At 42.9% G+C, this 20130-nt stretch overlaps 1 protein-coding gene across 2 annotated transcripts in view; it reads right to left on the bottom strand.

The window, feature by feature from the left end:
• The window catches only part of LOC148039647 (uncharacterized), a 38406-nt gene extending 21073 nt beyond the window's left edge, over nt 1-17333 (bottom strand). The window contains exons 1-5 of one of the 2 annotated variants that reach the window (XM_087692311.1): nt 16916-17331; nt 16319-16488; nt 16117-16177; nt 15949-15997; nt 13433-13487 (exon numbers count right to left, since the gene is read on the bottom strand). In XM_087692311.1, coding sequence (XP_087548437.1) covers nt 13433-13487; nt 15949-15997; nt 16117-16177; nt 16319-16488; nt 16916-17126 — 546 coding nt within the window. In that variant the 5' untranslated portion in view covers nt 17127-17331. Of the gene's footprint in view, nt 1-13432; nt 13488-15948; nt 15998-16116; nt 16178-16318; nt 16489-16915 lie in introns of both variants that reach the window. The other variant, XM_087692321.1, reaches the window with a different exon arrangement.
• Nucleotides 17334-20130: the final 2797 nt, after the last annotated feature.

Raw genomic sequence — 20130 nt, 5'->3', positions numbered from 1 at the left:
AATGCTTTTTGCTCTACATCTCCCCATCCAGACTTGACATTGTTGCTTGTATGTTCAGCAAAGGCCATGTGATGTGGCTATACCCCTGAATGTATTTCTGACAAAAAACTGTGAAGCCCAAAAACTCCCTCACTTGGTGTGGAGTTTGGGGTAGTTCCCACGATTGTAGTGCCTCCACTTTTTTTGGGTCCATTGTGATGACTCTTTACTTGACAATGAAGCCCAAGAACTCTACTTCCTTAACTACAAATTGACATTTCTTAGGCTTGGCATAGAGTTTATCCTCCCTTCGGCACTGGAGTACCTTGGTCAAATGCTCCATGTGTTCTTCTAGATTTTTGCTGAAAACTAAGAGGTCATCAATGTATACCACCACAAAATCATTCATATAATCTTTGAAAGAGTCATCCATTAGAGTGCAAAATGTTGTAGGTGCACTGGCTATCCAACACTAACCATTCAAAACTCCCATATCTAGTTCACAAGACCATCTTTTCCACATCTCCTTCCTCGATCTGAATCTAATGATAGCCAAATCGAAGGTCTATCTTAGAAAAATACTTTGCACCGTTCAGCTGATCAAGTCGGTCCACCACCAATGTGGTAATCTTGTTGAGGGCCCCATAGTCCATGCATAAGCGCAGGCTACATTCCTTTTCTTCACAAATAATATCGGTGCTCCATACGATGATTTGCTCCTTTGAATAAAACCCGCCTCCAGGAGCTCATTGAGTTGCTTTTTCAGTTCACCCAATTCTTCATTCGTCATTCAATAAGCTAGATGGGACGGAGGCATGGACCCTAGTATCAATTCTATGTTGTGCTCGATTGCCCTTTTTTGTGGTAGCCCAAGCAATAGGTTGACAAGCATCACATCTTGGAAACAATCTAGCATTGCTCGAATAGTTGGATTGCCCACCAAGGGTCCCTTTCTACCTTCTTCACCCAAGTCCTCCGCCTGCATGATGCATAAGTGTGTTGATCCAAGCTTTTCCAATTCCTTATCCACTTGCTTAGCACTCTATAGCCCCCAACTTGAGTTGTTCACCTTGTTGGCTCCCATTTGAGCTGTTGTCATGTATGCACTCTTCCTGACCTCGTCACACTGAGGCCGAATGTAAGGGATCCAGTGGCATTCTCCATCTTTTACCAAAATGACCTCATTTACATCTTTCCCTAGTATAGAGATAAAATGTTTGTCAAATCATCTAAGGCCCAAAATTCCCTCGAAGCCATCAAAATCCAAACAGTGCTACCAACTTCCAAGCTACACGAATACATTGTAAGCCATCCGAGTGTTTGATTCATGCCCCTTACCAAAGTTCGTTGTGAACATTTCAAGCTTTCCCACCTTGATTCCTCACCGCTCTGCCGATTGTGGGGTCATGAAATTATGTGTTGCACCCGTGTTAGCAAAGTTCACTACAAACATTTTGGGCTTCCCCACCTTGATTTCTAGCTGCTTTGTCAATTGCAAGGTCATGAAATCATGTGTTGCTCCCGTGTCAATCATGAGACCCTACAAATGAGCATTGATAATCCCTTCCATGTGGATGAGCTTGATGAGTGGAGCCTTGCTGCCATCAGCCGCGCAGACACATTTGCATCACTCCCACCTTTGGATGATCTGCATCATCACTCGCTTCTTGGGAGTTGCCATCCAAATCTCAAATCCTAACTGAGATTGAAGCTACATTGTGATAACCCTGTGTTTTCAAAGTCCCTTTTTTCCCCTTTTGCCACCATTTGCGCTATAGAGGCCTCTTAACATCTTGGCCACAATCTCTTCGATCATTGCTTGGACCTCAAGGTCCAGAATTGAATGTCATAATGGACCTGTCCCATCTACCCTTCTATCTCCCTTTCTTAGGGTATCTCGTCTACTTCTGTTTCGAGAAACTCCCTTTCGTCTTCTATGTCATTTGCTTCGGACCCGAAGACTTGAAATCTCCGCCAATTTCTAGATAGCCTAGACAACTTGCTGCCTCTCACAATGAAGACAATCTACTTTGCGAGAGGTTAGCTTTGATACCAAGTGTTACAAACCTTCCCCTTGGGACGGGTGTTCCATCCCCTTGGTGTCACAGCATTGTGCGATTCGAACTCAAGCCTTGGTCTCCCTACAATGGACGAGGAGCACCCTTTTCTACCCCCTTCGTGCCACAGTGCTACATGATCTAGAATCAAGCCTCTGTCTTTCCCCAACGGGTGAGGAATATCCTTCCTAAAAATGAGACAAAGTTGGGTTGTCATGGGCAAAGTAAAAGGAAACCCCCATGTCGGGATTTCACCCCCTTACCTCTCACCCCTACTAGGATGATGGCCCATCCCCCTATCAATTCACTTGTCGCATTCACCAACCCGCTTACATAAATACATGCAATCTGATAGAAAGCCCAAGGCCACTACAACCATGCCCAAGCATGATATGAGAGTTACCCCACAATGGACTTTTGAGAGCCCAATCGCTAGAGGCCTACCTCCCATAAGTGACAAATGTGTCTTAGTCATTTTGTATGTTGATGACCTCATAATCACAGAGAGTGACCCACAAGAGGTTGATCAAACTCTTGTGAACTTGAGACAAGAGCTCGACATGACGGATCTGTCAGAGTGAAGTAATGCGGAAGCAAATGACCGTGACAAAGAGTGAATAGAGAGAGGAGAGAGAGAGAGAGAGAGAGAGAAAGAGACAATGAAACACAGAAAATCTGCAGTGAAGAATGTTGTATAAGGATGCAGAACTATACACAGGTACAGAGAAAATATCTGTGTATGTCTCCGCGTCAAGGATCTCAATCTTTCATCAGCCCCGAGAGCAATCTCCGCAATCAGCAGGCTGAAATTTGTGAGAGACGATATACCAAGACTGCTAGAAACTCAGTCTATTTATAGGCTGGAAATAATGCCAATAATTGATCAAGTTGGCTGCATTAAATGCAGCCGACTCATGCAGTCCAACTGATGCCACGTGGCAGCCTTGGCATCACACCCAAAAACGCTGAAGTAAGAAACATCGGGCTTTGATCCAAAGTACACCTCAAAAGGAGTCATACCAACAATAGTAGAAGTAGGGAAACGATTAAGGATGTGAACTGAAGTAGCCACAGCCTCAGCCCATAGACACTGAGGTGTCTGACGATGCTCCGTCATGGTACAAGCCATCTCGATCACACTGCGATTCTTCCACTCCAAAATGCCATTCTCCTAAGGGGTGTTTGTATTGGCAAACTCTTGGTGTATGCCACAATCTGCACAAAACCAAGCAAACTCATTAGTAACAAATTCTCTGTCCTTATCCAATCGTAAGGTCTTCAACTTCCGCCCTGATCAGTTCTCCTCAAAGAGCAACCAATCCTTGAAGTTGGAGAAAGCCTCTGACTTCAACTTCAAAAAATAGACCCATGTCATCCTGCTATAATCATCTACAACGAGCATGAAATACAAACTCCCTCGAAGGGAATCTGTCCCCATCGGTCCACAAAGATCGGTGGAAACAAGCTCCAAGGGTGCTAAAGACCACCTCGAAGCCTTGCTGAGAACATCACGAGTCTGCTTCCCATGGATGCAGGATACACAAGGCTGGGAACTCACCGCAATATCTGACAAACCTCAAACAAACTGGTCCTTAGATGCCTTCCAAAGGTATTCATAATGGAAGTGACCAAACCGAGCATGCCAAAGCTCGGACTGAGTTTGAAATGTAAGAAAAAGAGAAGTCAAGGCATAAGAAGACCGCAACTTGTAGATTCCATTCTCCTCATAACCTGAAGAAAGAACCGCTCTCAATCCTCAATCAAGAATCCGTAAAGAAACCACATCAAATTCGACCAAGAGGCCGAGGGCACAAATCTTGTGCACCGAAAGAAGATGATACCCCAAAGCCGACACATAAAGTATCTTAGATGCATGGGCACCACCACGCCCATCTGGAATAAGATACATGTTGCCCCATCCCAGAATAGAAATAGATAAACTATCTCCAATAAGAATCTGACCATGAGAAGGCTGCATATGAGTAACACCTACTGAAGGAGTCGTGTGCCTAGAAGCACCACTGTCAACAATCCACTCCTGAGTAACATCAACGCAGCATCAGAAGCCGGCAATGTCAAATCCTCAACCACCTCCAAATGGAGAAAGCAACTTATGAGGAAGCAGCCACCGCTCTGAGATCCTTTGAAGATTTCTCCTTCTTCTCCTTCTCCTTCTTCTCCTTCTCGGAGGCAATCCTTCTTCAAATGACCTGTTTTGCCACACATATGACAAGTAGACTCCTTGTCTTTGCCCTTCTTAGATTTGTCTTCCTTCTTCTTCTTTTAGTCCTTCCCCTTCTTTTGAGAGGATTGACGAACCAAAGCTTCAAATTTCAAAGCATCGATTCCTTTTAGTTGCTTCTCTTGGTCCAAGACCATAGGAACCAACTCTTACCACTGAAGAGTCTCAAACCGCCCTGAAGCAATCAAGGCGGAATTAAAACCACTGCAGCAAGGCGGTAACTATGACAGAAGAGTTATCGCCATGCCTCCAGAAGTGATCACATTCCTTGCATTTTGAACCTGCATCTGAAGTTACCTTAGCTTGTTGATATGCTCCCAAATGGATGATGACTTATTGACACTCATAGTCCTCATTTGCACTTCCAAAGAAACTCGCTTCATGACGGTCATCCGATTAAACATCTAATCCAACTCCAGCCATATCTCTCTAGCCACCATCAAATGCTCTATAAGAGAGAGAACAACTACAATACATGAGAGAAATAAAAACAAGCGAAAGCGAGCATTGAGTTTATCCCAATGTGCCTGATCCTTTGCCAACTCCGCCTTCTCACTGGAAGAGAGTCTGGATTCGTCTCGCAAAGAAGGACAATTAATAGCCTTTGTAACAAGCTCCACCAAATTATAGGACTCCAATATGGCAGGCATCATGACCTGCCAGATGCGGTAGTTCTCACCATCAACCTTTTGATCTGAAGGAAAAGCCAGTAGGACAAGCACCTTCCGGTCCATGATCACCTAAAACTCTATCTCGGCCTCAAAAGATATCTTTACCTACAATGCCTGCACAAAACACAAAAAGCAACGCCCTCTGACTGTGAAAATACAGCCTGCTAGGGCTGAGGTTCGCTCATCCCATTCCTTCTTCACTCGCTGGGAGGTGATGAAAAGGTAAAATATGCACTTGAAGACCAAAAACGCAGCCTTCTTCCTTCTCTAACAGAAAAAACGACAATAGCTTCAACAAATCTTCTCTTTTCTCGCACACCCACGCTTGCCTCAGACTTGTTCTAATACGCAGCCCACTTGCTCACACTTGAATGTTGAAAACATAGTTTTGTCTCCTCTTCATATAGGTCCAGTCCTTCAATGCTCTGACACCATGTCAAAGTGAAGCAATGCGGAAGTGAATGGCCGTGACAAAGAGTGAATAGAGAGAGGAGAGAGAGAGAGAGAGAGAGAGAGAGACAATGAAACACAAAAAATCTGCAATGAAGAATGCTGTATAAGGATGCAGAAGTATACACAGGTACAAAGAGAATATCTACGTAGGTCTCCACCTCGAGGATCTCGATCTACATCAGCCCAAAGAGCAATCTCCGCAGTCATCAACAAGCTGAAATCTGTGAGAGACGATTGTCAAAGTGAAGCAATGCAGAAGCGAATGACCATGACAAAGAGTGAACGGAGAGAGGAGACAGAGAGAGAGAGAGAGAAAGAGACAGTGAAACGCAGAAAATCTGCAATGAAGAATGCTGTATAAGAATGCAGAATTATACACAGGTGCAGAGAGAATATCTGCGTATGTCTTCGCCTTGAGGACCTCGATCTTTGTTAACCCAGTGCTGTCTCCGTCACCAACAGGGTGAAATCTGTCAAATACAAGTGATCAAAACTGCTGGAAACTCGGCCTTTAAAAGGCTAAAATGAATGCCTCCTAAGATGCCAAAATAGGCAGGTCAGCTGCACAGTCCACAAACTAAAGTCAGACAGTCCGACTGCTGCCGCGTGGCACTGCTGACATTGCAGGGAGCTGACTGCTAACACCCCCTCTCAGATCTTGGACAAGGCAGCAGATGTAGGGATCTCGAATGTCAATGAAGCAAAGCCTAGGGAAGTGCCTTCGTAAACAAATCTACAAGATTGGCTTCAGTCTTACAGTACTCCACATCAATGGTCGCATTCAGAAGCTTCTCCCTGATGAAGTGATATTGAATCTCGATGTGCTTTGTTCGAGCATGGAAGACGAGATTCCGTGCCAAGGCAATGCAACTCTCATTGTCGCACCGCAAGATAGTAGGACTAGTCTAGGGGCAGCCAAGCTCCTCCAACAACCCACCAAAGCCACACAGCCTCATGTAGTACAAGACACAACCCGATACTTTGCCTCAGTCGAAGATAGGGCTACCATGGGCTGCTTCTTGCTGCTCCAAGAGATAGCACCAACACCCAAGGTAAAACAATAACTTGTAGTAGATTGCCTGTGATCCACATCACTAGCCCAATCTGAATCACTCCAACCTACAAGAACAAGATCAGAAGCACTTGTACCTACTGGATAATGAATCCCTAAGCCGGAGGTCCCCCTCAGATACCGTAGTATCCTCTGAGTAGCCTGCCAATGCACCTGGTGAGGCGCACTCATGTACCTAGCCAAGAGACCTACAGCAAAGCATAGATCAACCCATGTGCTAAGGAGCCAAATCAATGAGCCAATTAGCTGATAGTAGCGGTAGCATCTGCCAAAGAAGAATCTGCGTGTGAAGTGGCCTTCCAGTTCGGATCCATAGGAGTAGAAATGGACCGACAATCCTCCATCTCAAAAGTCACCAAGAGCTCCTATGCATACCTCTACTGAGAGATGAAAATCCCCCTCTGAGACTGAAAATTCTCATGGCCCAAAAAGAAATGGAGAAGTCCTAAATCCGTCACCTCGAACTTCTGATGTAGGACTGCCTTCGTCTCTGCGACCATCTGCATATGAGCACCTGCAATAATCAAGTCATCAACATACAAAACAAAAAACATACGACCTTCCTCGGAAGTGCACACATAAAGCTCGGATCAACCCTAGAATGCCAATATCCCAACTTGGCCTAGAGAAACAAGTCAATCTTCTCATTCCAAGCACGCAGAGCCTGCTTCAAGCCATACAAGGCCTTCTTTAACCTGTAAACCTACCCATCTAAAAAACCAAATCCAAGAGGTTGCTCTACATAGATCTCCTCCTTCAAATCACCATTCAAAAAGGCTGACTTCACATCTAACTTAAAAACAGGCCATCTCCTATGGCCAGCCAAGGCAAGAACACACAAATAGTCGCCATGCGAGCTATAGGGGCAAAAGTATCATGGAAGTCAACACCTAGATGCTATGCAAAACCTTTAGCAACAAGGCGAGCCTTGTGCTTATCCAAGGAGCCATCACCATGGTACTTGGTCTTAAAGACCCATTTGACACCAATCACCTTCTTATGATAGGGATGTGGCACAAGGAACTAAGTGCCATTCCGTTCAATAACCTCCAACTCAGCTTCCATCACCTTCCGCCAATGATCAAACCGTAAAGCCTCCTTCACTGATGTAGGCTCTCTATCCTGCATAACACGGGACATCAAATAGTAGTTAGAGCAAACAAGCTCTATATTATGTGCCCGGTGCCTCCGTGACCTCCGCAGTCCATCTTGCGGTTCCCACTCCTCAAGGACCCCCTCGATCCTTGAATCTCGGAGGGTGTCATGAGCCCAATGAGAAGGAGGTAAAATCTCTCCTTGGGGCTCTCCATCCACTAAAGACACGGGTGCATCCACAGGCGGAATCTCCACTAGGGTGGCCAATGGAAGAGAAGACTTAGAATTCGAGGAAGAATCTCCATCAAGAGGCTTGGGCTCCAAAGGAGCTGTCGCGGGAGCCCAACTCTCCCTTGGATCTCCAAGTACGGGGTGCTCCTTACCCCCCTCTGTGGGCCGAAACTTCCACAAACCACACATCTAGGCTCGTGTGGACATCCCGCTTGATGGGATCAAACAAGTAATAACCTTGGGACTGAGAGCTATAGCCAACAAAGACCTGTCGTCGAGAAGCCACCTCAAACTTGTCACGCTGCGTCTTCGGGATGTGCATAGACGTCACACCCAAAGATCCTGAAATAAGAGACATCAGGCTTAGTCCCAAAGTAAGCCTCCAAAGGTATCATCCTGTCAACGGCCAAAGTGAGAGATCGATTGAGGATGTGAACTACTGTAGCCACTGCCTTGGCCCACAGAAGCTGAGGTGTCTGTCGATGCTCCATCATGGTGCACGCCATATCAATCACACTTTAATTCTTCCGCTCCAAAATGCCATTCTCTTGAGGAGTGTTGATATTAGCAAGCTCCTGGTGAATGCCCCTATCTGCACAAAAATGAGCAAACTCGTTAGAAACAAATTCACCACCCTTGTCTAATTGAAAGGTCTTCAATCTCCGACCAGATCGGTTCTCCTCAAAGAGAAGTCAATCCTTGAAGTGGGAGAAGGCCTCCGACTTCAACGTTAAGAAGTAGGCCCATGTCATCCTATTATAGTCATCTACGATCAACATGAAGTACAAGCTCCCCTTCAAGGACTCATTCCTCATTGGGCCACAAACATCTGTAGATACAAGCTCCATAGTTTAAGTAGACCACCTTGCAACTTTGGTGAAAATCGCATCCCTATGTTGTTTCCCACGAATGCAAGAGACACATGGCTACTGGTCACCACGATGTCTGGGCAAACCTCGAACAAGCAATCCTCGCGACGCCTTCCAAAGATACTCATAGTTTAGGTGGCCAAACCAAGCATGCCATAGCTCGGACTGTGTCTGAGAGGTAAGAGTGGAAGAAGACTTCAATTTGTAGATGCCATTCTCCTCATACCCAAAAGAGAGAACCTTCCTCGATCCACTATCAAGAACTCGAACAACATCAACGTCAAACTCCACCAAGAGACCAAGAGAACAAATCTTATGGACCAAAAGCAAATGATACCCTAAACTTGGCACATGCAGCACCTCGAAAGTGTGGGTACCATCACGTCCATCTGGAATCAACTGCATCTCACCCCATGTAGCAAAAGACACAGAAGAGTTGTCTCCAATGAGAATCTGCCCACGCGAGGGTCGCAAATGGGCAACACCAACTGTCAAAGGAGTCATGTGCCGTGAGGCACCACTATCCACGATCCACTCTTGAGCCTGGGGAACTATCATCGCAGCATCAGAAGTCTTTGGTGTAGGGTTCTCAATGATCGCTAAGTATAGAAAAGCAGCTGATGAAAGTGTAGCTACTACTAGAATCCTTCGTGTCCTTCTTCTTGGTGTCCTTTTTATCCTTGTCGGAGCAATCCTTCTTCTAATGGCCGGTCTTAACACAAATATGGCATGTCGATTTTTTCTCTTAGTCCTTCTTGGATTTGTTCTCCTCCTTCTCCTCCTTTTGGTCCTTCCTCTTTTTTTAAGAGGCTTGACCAACAATACCTCCGATTTGGAAGTATTTTGTCCCTTCAATTGTTCCTCTTGGTCCAAGACCATAGGAACCAACTCTTCCCATCGAAGAGTCGACTCCCGCCCTGAAGCAATAAGAGCGGAATAAAAAGCACCGAATCGTGGCGACAACTAGGACAATAAAGTGATCGCCATGTCTTTGGAGAAAATGGGCTTCACCGCATTTTGAACCTGCATCTAAAGCTATCGAAGCTTGTTGATGTGTTCCCGAAGTGAAGAAGACATTCACGGACAAGGTCCGCATCTGCACCTCCAAAGAAACCCTCTTTATAAGGGTCATCCGGTTGTACATTTGGTCAAGTTCCAACCATATCTCTCAAGCCACCGACAAGTGCTCGATATGGGCTATCACGGCTGTTGTATAAGACATGAAGAGAAAAGAACGAATCCTAGCATTCAGTTTGTCCCAATGAGACTGAGCTTTGGTTAGCTCGGCACAAGCACTGGAAGAAACTTTGGACTCATCTTTCTCCGAGAGTCAATCGATCTCCTCCATTACAAGCTCAACCAAATCATAAGACTCTAAGATGGCCAACATTATCACTCGCCAAATATGGTAATTGTCACTATCAAGCTTCTGATCCGATGGAATAGCCAGTAGGACAAGTACCTTCCGGTCCATGATCGCCTGGAACTCTACGTCGGTCTTTGTAGACATCTTCACTTGCTATGCCTGCACAAATGCAAAAGAAACCCCCTCTGATTGTGAAAACACAGCCTGCTAGGGCTCTTGTCTCCGATTCCCGAACCTTCTTCAGCCGCTGAAAGAAACCCCCTCTAACTGTAAAAACGCAACCTACTAGGACTCATCTCCAATTCCCGAACCTTCTTCAACCACCGAAGTCGATGAAAAGGTAAAATCTGCACTTGAAGCCAAAAACACAGCCTTCTTCCTTCTCTAATAGCTGGAAAAACAGCAACAACTTCAACAAATCTTCTCTTTTCTCACACCCACGCTCGCCCAGCCTTGTTCTGATGCACAGTCCACCTACTTGCACTTGAACGCTGAAAACACAGCCTTGTGTTGCACTGTAAACTCCTCTTCAAATAGGTCCACCCACTCCTTCAATGCTCTGATACCATGTCAAAGTGAAGCAATGCGGAAGCGAATGACCATGACAAAGAGTGAACGGAGAGAGAAGAGAGAGAGCGAGAGAGAGAGAGAGAGAGAGAAAGAGACAGTGAAATGCAGAAAATCTGCACTGAAGAATGTTGTATAAGAATGCAGAATTATACACAAGTGCACAGAGAATATCTGCGTATGTCTCTGCCCTGAGGACCTCCATCTTTGTCAACCCCAGTGCTATCTCCATCACCAATAGGCTGAAATCTGTCAAATAGAAGTGATCAAAACTGTTGGAAACTCAGCCTTTAAAAGGCTGAAAAGAATGACTGCTACCACGTGGCAAAAATGCCACGTAGCACTGCTGACATGGCAAGGAACTGACTATTAATAACAATATGCCAAGACTGCTGGAAACTCAGCCTATTTATAGGCTGGAAATAATGCCAATAATTGATCAAGTCAACTGCATTAAATGCAGTCCAACCGCTGCCACGTGGCAGCCTGCTGACATGGTGTCCAAGGAATGACTCTTAACAGGATCTAAGGAAACATGGAGATCTATCAAATGGCACATGGCATTTTCATATCCCAATACGGGTACATTTCCGAGTTACTTTCGAAGTTTGGCATGGTTGAGTGTCTTATCCCATGGACCCAAAGTCCAAGCTTTTGACGACCAGTAATCCCATCCAAATGCTACCCAATACACGTGCCTTGTTGCCTCGTTCATCTAGCTTATTCACACTCGACCCGATATTTTCTTTGTGATGGCATTGTTGTCTTCTTTTATGAGGCTCAATGGAGAGCCACTTTGCACGTTTTGTGCTCTATTTACAAGGGACTCCATCCTACATGATCGTATACAAAGAGTTGGTCACTCTTTTTGGAAGGAGTGACTCAAACTGGGCAGGTGATGTGTATTGAAGACAATCCACTACAAGTTCTGCTTTCTCCTTTGGATCGAGTACTATCTCATGGAGTAATAAGAAACAACCTACTATGGTACTTTCTACTATAGAGATTAAGTATTGCACCCTTTGTTCCACACCTATGGAGGCAATTTGGCTCTGCCAAATGTTGGCGAAGATCGACTTTCTGCAAAGCAAGTCCCACTCAGCTACGCATGGATAGCCAAAGTGCCTTAGCTCTATGGCCAAGAGCCCCATGTTTCATGCTCACATGAAACACATCAAGGTTCAATATCATTATGTACAGAAGTAAATTGTGGATTCCAATTTAGCAATGGTCTATTGTCCTACGGCAAAAAATACGGAAGATCTCTTCGCGAAGCCTTTGTCCAAGGCTTCTATGCTTCATCATGTGAGATTGTTGGGTCTTTAGACTCTCCCAGGATCTGAGAGGGGATGTCAACTTGCCTTATTTTGTCAATCTATCATCTCTTGGTTGTGAGCCCTAGTCAAAGTCTGACAAGAACATTTGGAGCTCGACTAGGTTTTCTTCTAGTTTAGTGTGCTTTTATTGTGTTTGTTATTGCCCAACATGCTACAATTTTCCTAGAGTGGCCACAATAATATTTATGCATTATTTTATTGCTGCTGACTGCGTTAAATGCAGTTGGCCAGATTTTTTGGCCATTTGGCTGCATTTCAGGTATTTATAGCTGATCAATTTGGCTAGGGCAAGCATTCACTTTCTATCTTGCAAGTGCTCCATCAAGTGGTTGCAGTCTTTCTCATCCCCATCATGGACAGCAAGCTGCACACTCTCTGTCACCGTTGAATGTGGGGTCATCGTTATTCAGCCTGATCTAGTGCCCTCACTGACACCCTGGACTGTGTGTAGGGACTGATCAGTCCTCATTGCTTCTTTGCTCAGTGCAGATCATTCTTCTCTTTCTGCTTGCTCTCCTTCTCTCCTTTTCTCCTTTTCTCTCCATGTTCGTGATTCTCTTTGGTTGCGCACTCTCACAGCAGCATCCTGAGAAAATACAGCTGGTAGATAGCTCAAAAGATGAACACTTGGCAACGATAAGATATGACTGAAGCAAACACCTCCATAATGTCGGGGACAACTTGCTAAGCATGGCTGCACATAGACAGGCACTAACAACAATATGGACAATGCTAGAGCTCCAAATGTCCCTATTTGATGTGCTAACACCTTGATACATACTCGTCTAAAAGTCATCATTTCTATACTCCCTTAGCATATTCTTTTGCAACCAGCCTAGCTTATACTTGTCTAAATACTTCAAATGGGACATCAAATACTTGAGCCCATAGATTACACCTCATACATTTTTTAACATGGGCAAAGCATTTCCATTTAACTCTTCCTTTCAAACAACACTTTCTGTTTGTCATTTCTGAACATAACAAAACTGGTGATATCTTTTCCCATACTCTATTCAAGAGTTTCTGAATTTGCATGTGTGCTAATGGATCATATGTTCTTCCCAAAAAGGGGAGCCCAGGAATCCCTGGTTCTGGATGTTTGATTGCGACAAAATCGAATGTATGAACTTGCAAATTATGAGTGCCTAGGCACTGTCTCACATTAATTCCCCCTCCATGCCAGATTGAAGGGTGACGACATTTATTACCTTTGATTCCATGACCATAGGTTGCACTTTAGTGACCTCAAGACATGGTTTTCAACACAGCAAACACATGTTCACAGAATGATAGAAAATGCTTGGAATTATCAATTCAACTGAAAGATAAAGTAGAAAATCGTTCATTGTAGTCCAATGCCTTATAACACTAGCACTTTACATGTCCAGGTTAGCATAGGAGTGAGACAAAATATCATCCAGCCTTTGTAGTCACTCAAAGTGCAATATTCCTTATCCCATTTTCAAAAGTTTAAAGGGGAAGCAACTTGCCTTGACTTCTTGTGTTAGTGATTCATTGAAAAGAATCACATCACCAACTGTCAATCTGCAAATACTCAATACAAAGTCGAAAGTTTAGATGTGATACTCTAATATTTCATTACATCAGGTATATGACAGCAGTGTACTACGTTAAAACAAACAGTGTACTGAGTTACAACAAACAGGGTTATTGATATATATTTCATTACATCAGGAATATGATAGCAGTGTACTACATTACAACAACAGGGTTATTGATATATATTTTACTACATCAGGTGTATGATAGCTGTGGATTATGCTATAACAAACAAGGTCATTCTACAGAACAAACAGGGTCGTTCTACAGACAGACTATGAAATATGACATTAAATCGGCAAGAGTTACACATCAAGCCATGACACAGAAAGAAAGAATTCCAATTTAATGGCACATAATGAATCATCAACTCCAAAAGCATGAACCTAAATTACCACTTCTTTTCACAAACACAATTCTCTAAGGTATGCTCAAAAAATGACATATATATTATCATCCTAGAAGCTTCTTTACGCAGTCCATGAAAATGACATTTCCAGGACAATTGAGACCATCAGAATCTCTAAAATCCAATTATGGCATCAAATGGCAAGATGAAGCATACATAACCAACTGCTTTCAATCATAACTGATCACACAACACCAGAGTTCAATTGTTGAGACTAGACATCAGCACTAGCTGGGAATAAGCCCCATCCATATTTCAGCCAAAGAAATTGTTCAAGGACTTTCCCTTTGATTTTTCTTTCTTGATTTGCTCACCATGCCTCTCAATGGTGGTTTCTTATCCTTCAAAAAATCAAAGGCCTTTGAAACCCCAGAACATGTGAGAAATCACTTGGAAAATCATGTCTATACGGCACCTTGGGATTCAAGAATCATGGCAGCACTGTACCTCTGGCATACTACACTGAGTCTGCAGGATGCATCAAGTTGCAGTAAATATTTCACTGTGAAGACAACAGTAAATTGATTACACGCACACACCCCTCTCCCCCCCAACCCCATGAACAGTTTAGAATTAATGAACAGAAATGCAAAAGCCTTCTGACCAGCCAAGCAGACTCAAAGACAAGTAAAATGACATAAGAACACAAAGGGCTACAAAAAGATAGGGCTACAATGACAAGAGAAGGCAATCATGAAGCAAGCACAACCAAGGTGGTGCAGATGATGTCCATCCATGGAGCAGACACCTCTGTAATGGTCACACCAGCAAAAAACCAGGGAACTAACTTGCCACTATAACAATCCTCAAACATAGCCCACATAACAATGGATGCCTGAATGCATTGCATGTCCATCAGATGTGCCAAAGACCAGCCCAATACAGAAAACAAAAGCAACAAGTATGCTCCAACTATAAATGACCATGGACAGCATCTTGCCCAAAACCCAAAAATGGATTATTGTATGCTCATGTGTAACTGAAGTCCATAGTTAGGAAATGGAACCCCAGACCTGTCTAGCAAAACTGAGAAAGAGATGAACAGGAGTCCCATTACATGCAGTACAAAAGACACATCTCTTGTGACGTTGCAGCATATCTCCTATGGGGAGACCCCCAATGAGACGCTTCCATATAGCAGCTTTCCTTCAATAGGGAAGCTTAGACCTCTATAATTCAAGAAACTAATCATGCCACATAACTTTACTATCGCAAGAAGACAAACCTTTATTGGCTTTCATGGTCACTCATCTCTTAGCTTCAATCATCATAGGATAAATCTGATATGGCTAATCATTTTAAGAAATCATCTGGGTGCACAAATGCCTAGTCCAACCATGGGGATGAAGGCTGAAATGCAAACAAAGGGAAATGCCACCAAAGCTATTCCTCCAAGCTGGTCTAAATCAGCATAAAAGGACTCAGGGGGCACCCCTAGCGAAGAGATTTGAGTGAGAACAATCTCTTCAATTATTCCCCCATTAAGCGCTGTGTGCCACTCCATTAGAGAGGATTGTATCAACAAGAGAAGTGATTTGAGGGCCAAAACCTATGGAAGAGATTAATTGTCTACGAAAGGACAAACAAACATGAGCAGAAGCCTCTTCAATATCAAACTAAATCATAACAATCTCCTAAGTAAAAGCTTTGGTCTAACCCATTCCAAATCGAGTCTTCCACATATTGCACACAACATTTCATCCCTTAACAAAATCATTTTGCCTTGATGAATCAACTCTAGGAAAAAAACATTTTGAAGCCTATTAGCAATGATATTGGAGAAGATTCTGTACAACGATCCCATAATGGAAATGGATCTCTGCTGCTAAAAAGCTTGAGGGAAGGAATCATTGGTAACAATCAAAGCACTACAATCTTCTAATCAAATGGCAGCTCGCCCATTCTCCAAACTTGTTGGCAGAGTCAAATGACTGGATCCTTGAGATTATCAACAATGATGGTCTGTTTTATGGTAAATTTGACCCTAAAGATTTGGGATCACTAAGCTAAGAATAGTTCATGTGAGAAAGATAAGACCTGCTGTAATCACCAGCTGCACACCTTCCTTCCACAGTCTTCAAACCGTCTGTAATTGGTGCAAAAGAAAAATCCTATTGGTTCCTGTGTGATGCATATATAATCTCCCTAAAGCATAAAGACCACATGAAAGCAGAAAACGCACAGCATGTCATTACCACATGTCACCTTTCAATTGTGAAAAATATGGTTCTTGTACATGTAGCTGGAACTTCACACATTGCATCACCTGCAGTCCAACACCAAATATCACCTGCATCAATCATGTAAGACCTCTTGAACCGTAAAATCAACCAAATAGGTAAAACGAGACTGTAAAGTTAGTGACTTCTTACATTGAGCATGTTTCATTTTGTAGGTTCTATGTTACCTTGACCAATGTAATAAGTAAATCAAGAGCCCTGGAATTCAATATCGGTAATGATGGTATAGTTGGATTGCCTTCTAGTGGTTGCTGAGTCAAACTGGAAGAGGCCGCACTGTCCATGTATTCCACTAAAGCAGCTGCTAGGTGTTTGCACCTAATCTCGGTTGCAATAGCTGCAGAGCAATGCTTTCAACAATTGGCTGATGTATAAAGCTTAAAGAAGCCACATATAGCGATCATATTCAATAAAGCTTTTTAGTTCACCCCAAGCCACAAATCATCCCCGCATGTGGCAGGTAGGTTTCGTCCTCCAAGGACAGGCTTTCCATTCTTCTACAATCAAGGGGGTGAAAAAAAACAGACCTAGGGAGTGATCCAATTAATTTGAGCCTCCTATTGCCTGAGAAAGATGAACCGTTTTCACTCAGCTACATGTCCATCTTCCTAGCTTCTCGGTTTTCTACAACTTCGCTGGACATCAAGCTTTACAATCATATGCGCTGCAGCTCAATATTCATATCTGAAGCCTTTACTCAGGATTTGCTTGAAAGAAAGTGCCAGACGTACAGAAAAGGAGACAAAACAGATACATGTAAATACCTGGAGAAGCTTGAGAGGGATGATCGATTGAAGTCTGAGAAAGGAAAGCGGTAAATTCCAGGAGCTCATTTTCTTCTGGTTGTCCAGGCGAGATAGATGATAGAACTGATGTGAGTTGAGTGAAGAGAGCATGCAGAAGAGCAGCAAGTTGATCTGCAAAACGCGAAGGTGGGACTCCAGGAGAAGGAGGAGGTGACGTCTCGCTCGACATTCCAGAGAGCTTGGACAAGACTGTTCTACTGTATCTGGCCAACCCCCGCCCACTGAGGCAATTTTCTTGTCGCGTACAATGCCCTGCTGGTCTTGTCTTAGAGGTGGTAGTCGCGAGGTTTGTTAAGGACTTGGAAAGCTTCCGAGGCTATCTTGTTTTTTTTTGTTAGCGAAGGGAAAATGGACAGTGCATTCTAAGATTTCTATTAGGGCTCAATTTTCATCACTCACTTGTAAGCATGTAAATGCACGATATCATTACATGTAAAGTGACTTTGGATGCCATGAGACTTCTTTTGAAAAGGTGACACATGTCTTGGGTATTCCGATTGTATCTTTTCAAATCTTTTTGGTTGTGAAGAATGAAAGATCTTCAAGCCAGTGCTTGTGGAGGGTTGTTGATGCTTGATTCTACTACTATGTTCTTGTTTCCTGAAAATTAATGTTGTTTGTAATAAGCTATCTATTCTGGAATGATTATGCTATGAGTATTTTTGTTGATCATTTTCAAGAGATCAATGCTTTGTGAACTATTATAATGTATATTTTATGTGTGCACAGTAATCCTAAAAAGTAAATGATTAATATGTTTGTAAATCAATTTAAGAAGTTGTTTGCAATAGTAGGAATATTTTAGGCAAAACTGGTACTTCTATGTTTTTGTTTTGGTCTTTTAAGGCCATAACACTTTAGCAATCCTATTGGTTTCATGGGCATAATTCTCATGATTTAGGCGCTAGGCGTGAAAGTAACTATCACAAAAATTGGTTGCAAGACTATAGGATGGTAATGGCGGTGATCATGTCTAAAGTGTTGTAGATGGGCAGCATTTATATTAAGGAGTCACACTCCATAAGCGAATTGCATTATCACAAGAGCCCGAGCAAAGAGAATTGAGAGAGGCCTTAAGAAGGGAAAATCGAAGGTTGTTGTTTGAGGCAAAAATTGAAGTACAAGTGGATAAAGAGATCCAAGATGACTCAAAGGGATACCCTTATGGACATCCTATTGAAGATCTATGTGTGGAAGAACTTAAATCCAAAAGCTGGCACCAGAAGATGTTTCTTTCACAAGTACTTCCAGGACAGGAAACAATCAGGAACTAGATCTAGATTCATACACCCCTCCTGATAATTTTAGAAGAAGAATACATGATGTTCTTCTAGTAAGTACTGCATTGTTTAATCCACCTGCAAAGAGACAATTAGTATACAATCCTTTAAACTTTAGAACCATACCAAAGAGAAAGATGGCATCTACGATACCACCTTTGACTAAGGTTCAGGCAGCAAAGTTTTTAAGAAAGAGAAGAGAGAACCTTGATTATCGTGTGGCCCAATTTGAGGCATGGTGGATAGCCAGTGGGTTCACTTTGTTATATGGAGATCAAGTCAAGAAGCAACAATTTGTAGCAAATTTATAAGGAAAAGCCATGGATTGATTTAGCAATTATGACATGGCAGCACTTAACACATATGATGTATTAAAAACTTCATTCTTAGGCAGGTTTAGAAAGGATAAAACTCCCAAGGACATATTGAGAAAGATTAAGAAGATACGGTAGAAGGATATGATGGTTGAGGTTTATGCTTAGAAGTTTAAGAACATGCTTAACAAGCTGGACATTGTGGATGCACCAATAGTAGAAATGTAAATTACTTATTTCATTAAGGGTCTAGGGGGTAAAATCACAAATCCAATTGCTAATGTGAAGATTGCTCCGAATGATACATTGGATACCATGATACCATGATCAGAGCTACTATGCGGGTGGAGAAAAAGCTTGATACTTCTCAATCAAAGATCCGTAAGGATGAGGATTCATCAAATTTAGATTCAGAATTAGGTAGTGATAGTGATGATGAGGAGAGTGACTTGAGTTCAGGATCAAAAGACGAATCCAATGATTCAAATGATAAATGGCTAATAGGAAGAAGCATAAGAAGAAGAAAAAGGAACCAAGTTCAACAAAGAACAAGAAGAATAAGCCAAAGAGCATAATTAAGAAGAAGACTGAGAACAATAAATTTGATAAGAAGAATAAGTAGAAGTTGAAAGCCTTAGGTCTTTCTAAAACTAAGAGGAAGGAGAAGTATTGTGACATATGCTAGAGGTATGGTCACGAAACCAAAACTTGTTTGTACAATCCCAATGTTTGCATGGCATAGCACATGCCAATGATGCAACCTAGGCCAAGAGATATGCAACCAGCTACAGCTAATCGGGTGATTACTAACACAATGCCTCAAAAACCTTCATGGGACCTAGAAGAATGCCAACAAGACAGCCATGGGAAATTTTCCAAGCATAGCAATAAACTACTCAAACAGGAGCATGCCATTATTGTGGAGGTCAAGGACATTTCATAGGACTAAACTGCGAACTATGGGCAAGGCATAGGACTGAGAGAGGAATGCCAGTTGTAAGGACCAGGAACAATGATGAAACACCTACAGAAGCACCTCATCAACAGAACCCACCTGTCCTAGTAGGAGTAATCTTGATAGTGCTACTTGACCAAGATGAGCAAAGGCAACCTCCTAAAGGTGCAGAGACTACTGACTCTCAATATGCATGTTTAATGTGACTGTTCTAATTGCATTAAAGTAGAGGAATGTCCTAAAGTAGCTATGATGCTAGCTATTACTAGAAGTCAAGCTAGTTTGAAACTTAACTAGCAAGAATAAGAAAAGGCCAGGAAGAAGGCAACTAAGCATGTCAGGAAGCTAGAGAGTGTGGCAAGTAAAGAAATACCTGAAGAGTTTGAAGATCATGAGTGGCAAGATAGCATGAGGCCTAATCAGGAAATCCAACAACCTAAAGATAGAACTTTAGGAAAGTTGTAGGGAGAAGGTTTTGATTATTTATTTCAAGCTCTAGTAAGATGTTCTCTATAGTTTACTCTAGATCAGATCTTGGGGTTGATACCTAGGTCCAAGGAAAGGCTTCTCTTGAAAATTAAATAGAAGCAATATGAAGTTCTTGAAGGAAAATCCTTGCAAATG

Source organism: Lygodium microphyllum, chromosome 2 (assembly GCF_053477565.2).
Source record: "Lygodium microphyllum isolate KBCC chromosome 2, Lygodium_microphyllum_v1.1.10, whole genome shotgun sequence".
Taxonomy (NCBI): domain Eukaryota; kingdom Viridiplantae; phylum Streptophyta; class Polypodiopsida; order Schizaeales; family Lygodiaceae; genus Lygodium; species Lygodium microphyllum.
This window is presented reverse-complemented; position numbering and strand designations above follow the sequence as displayed.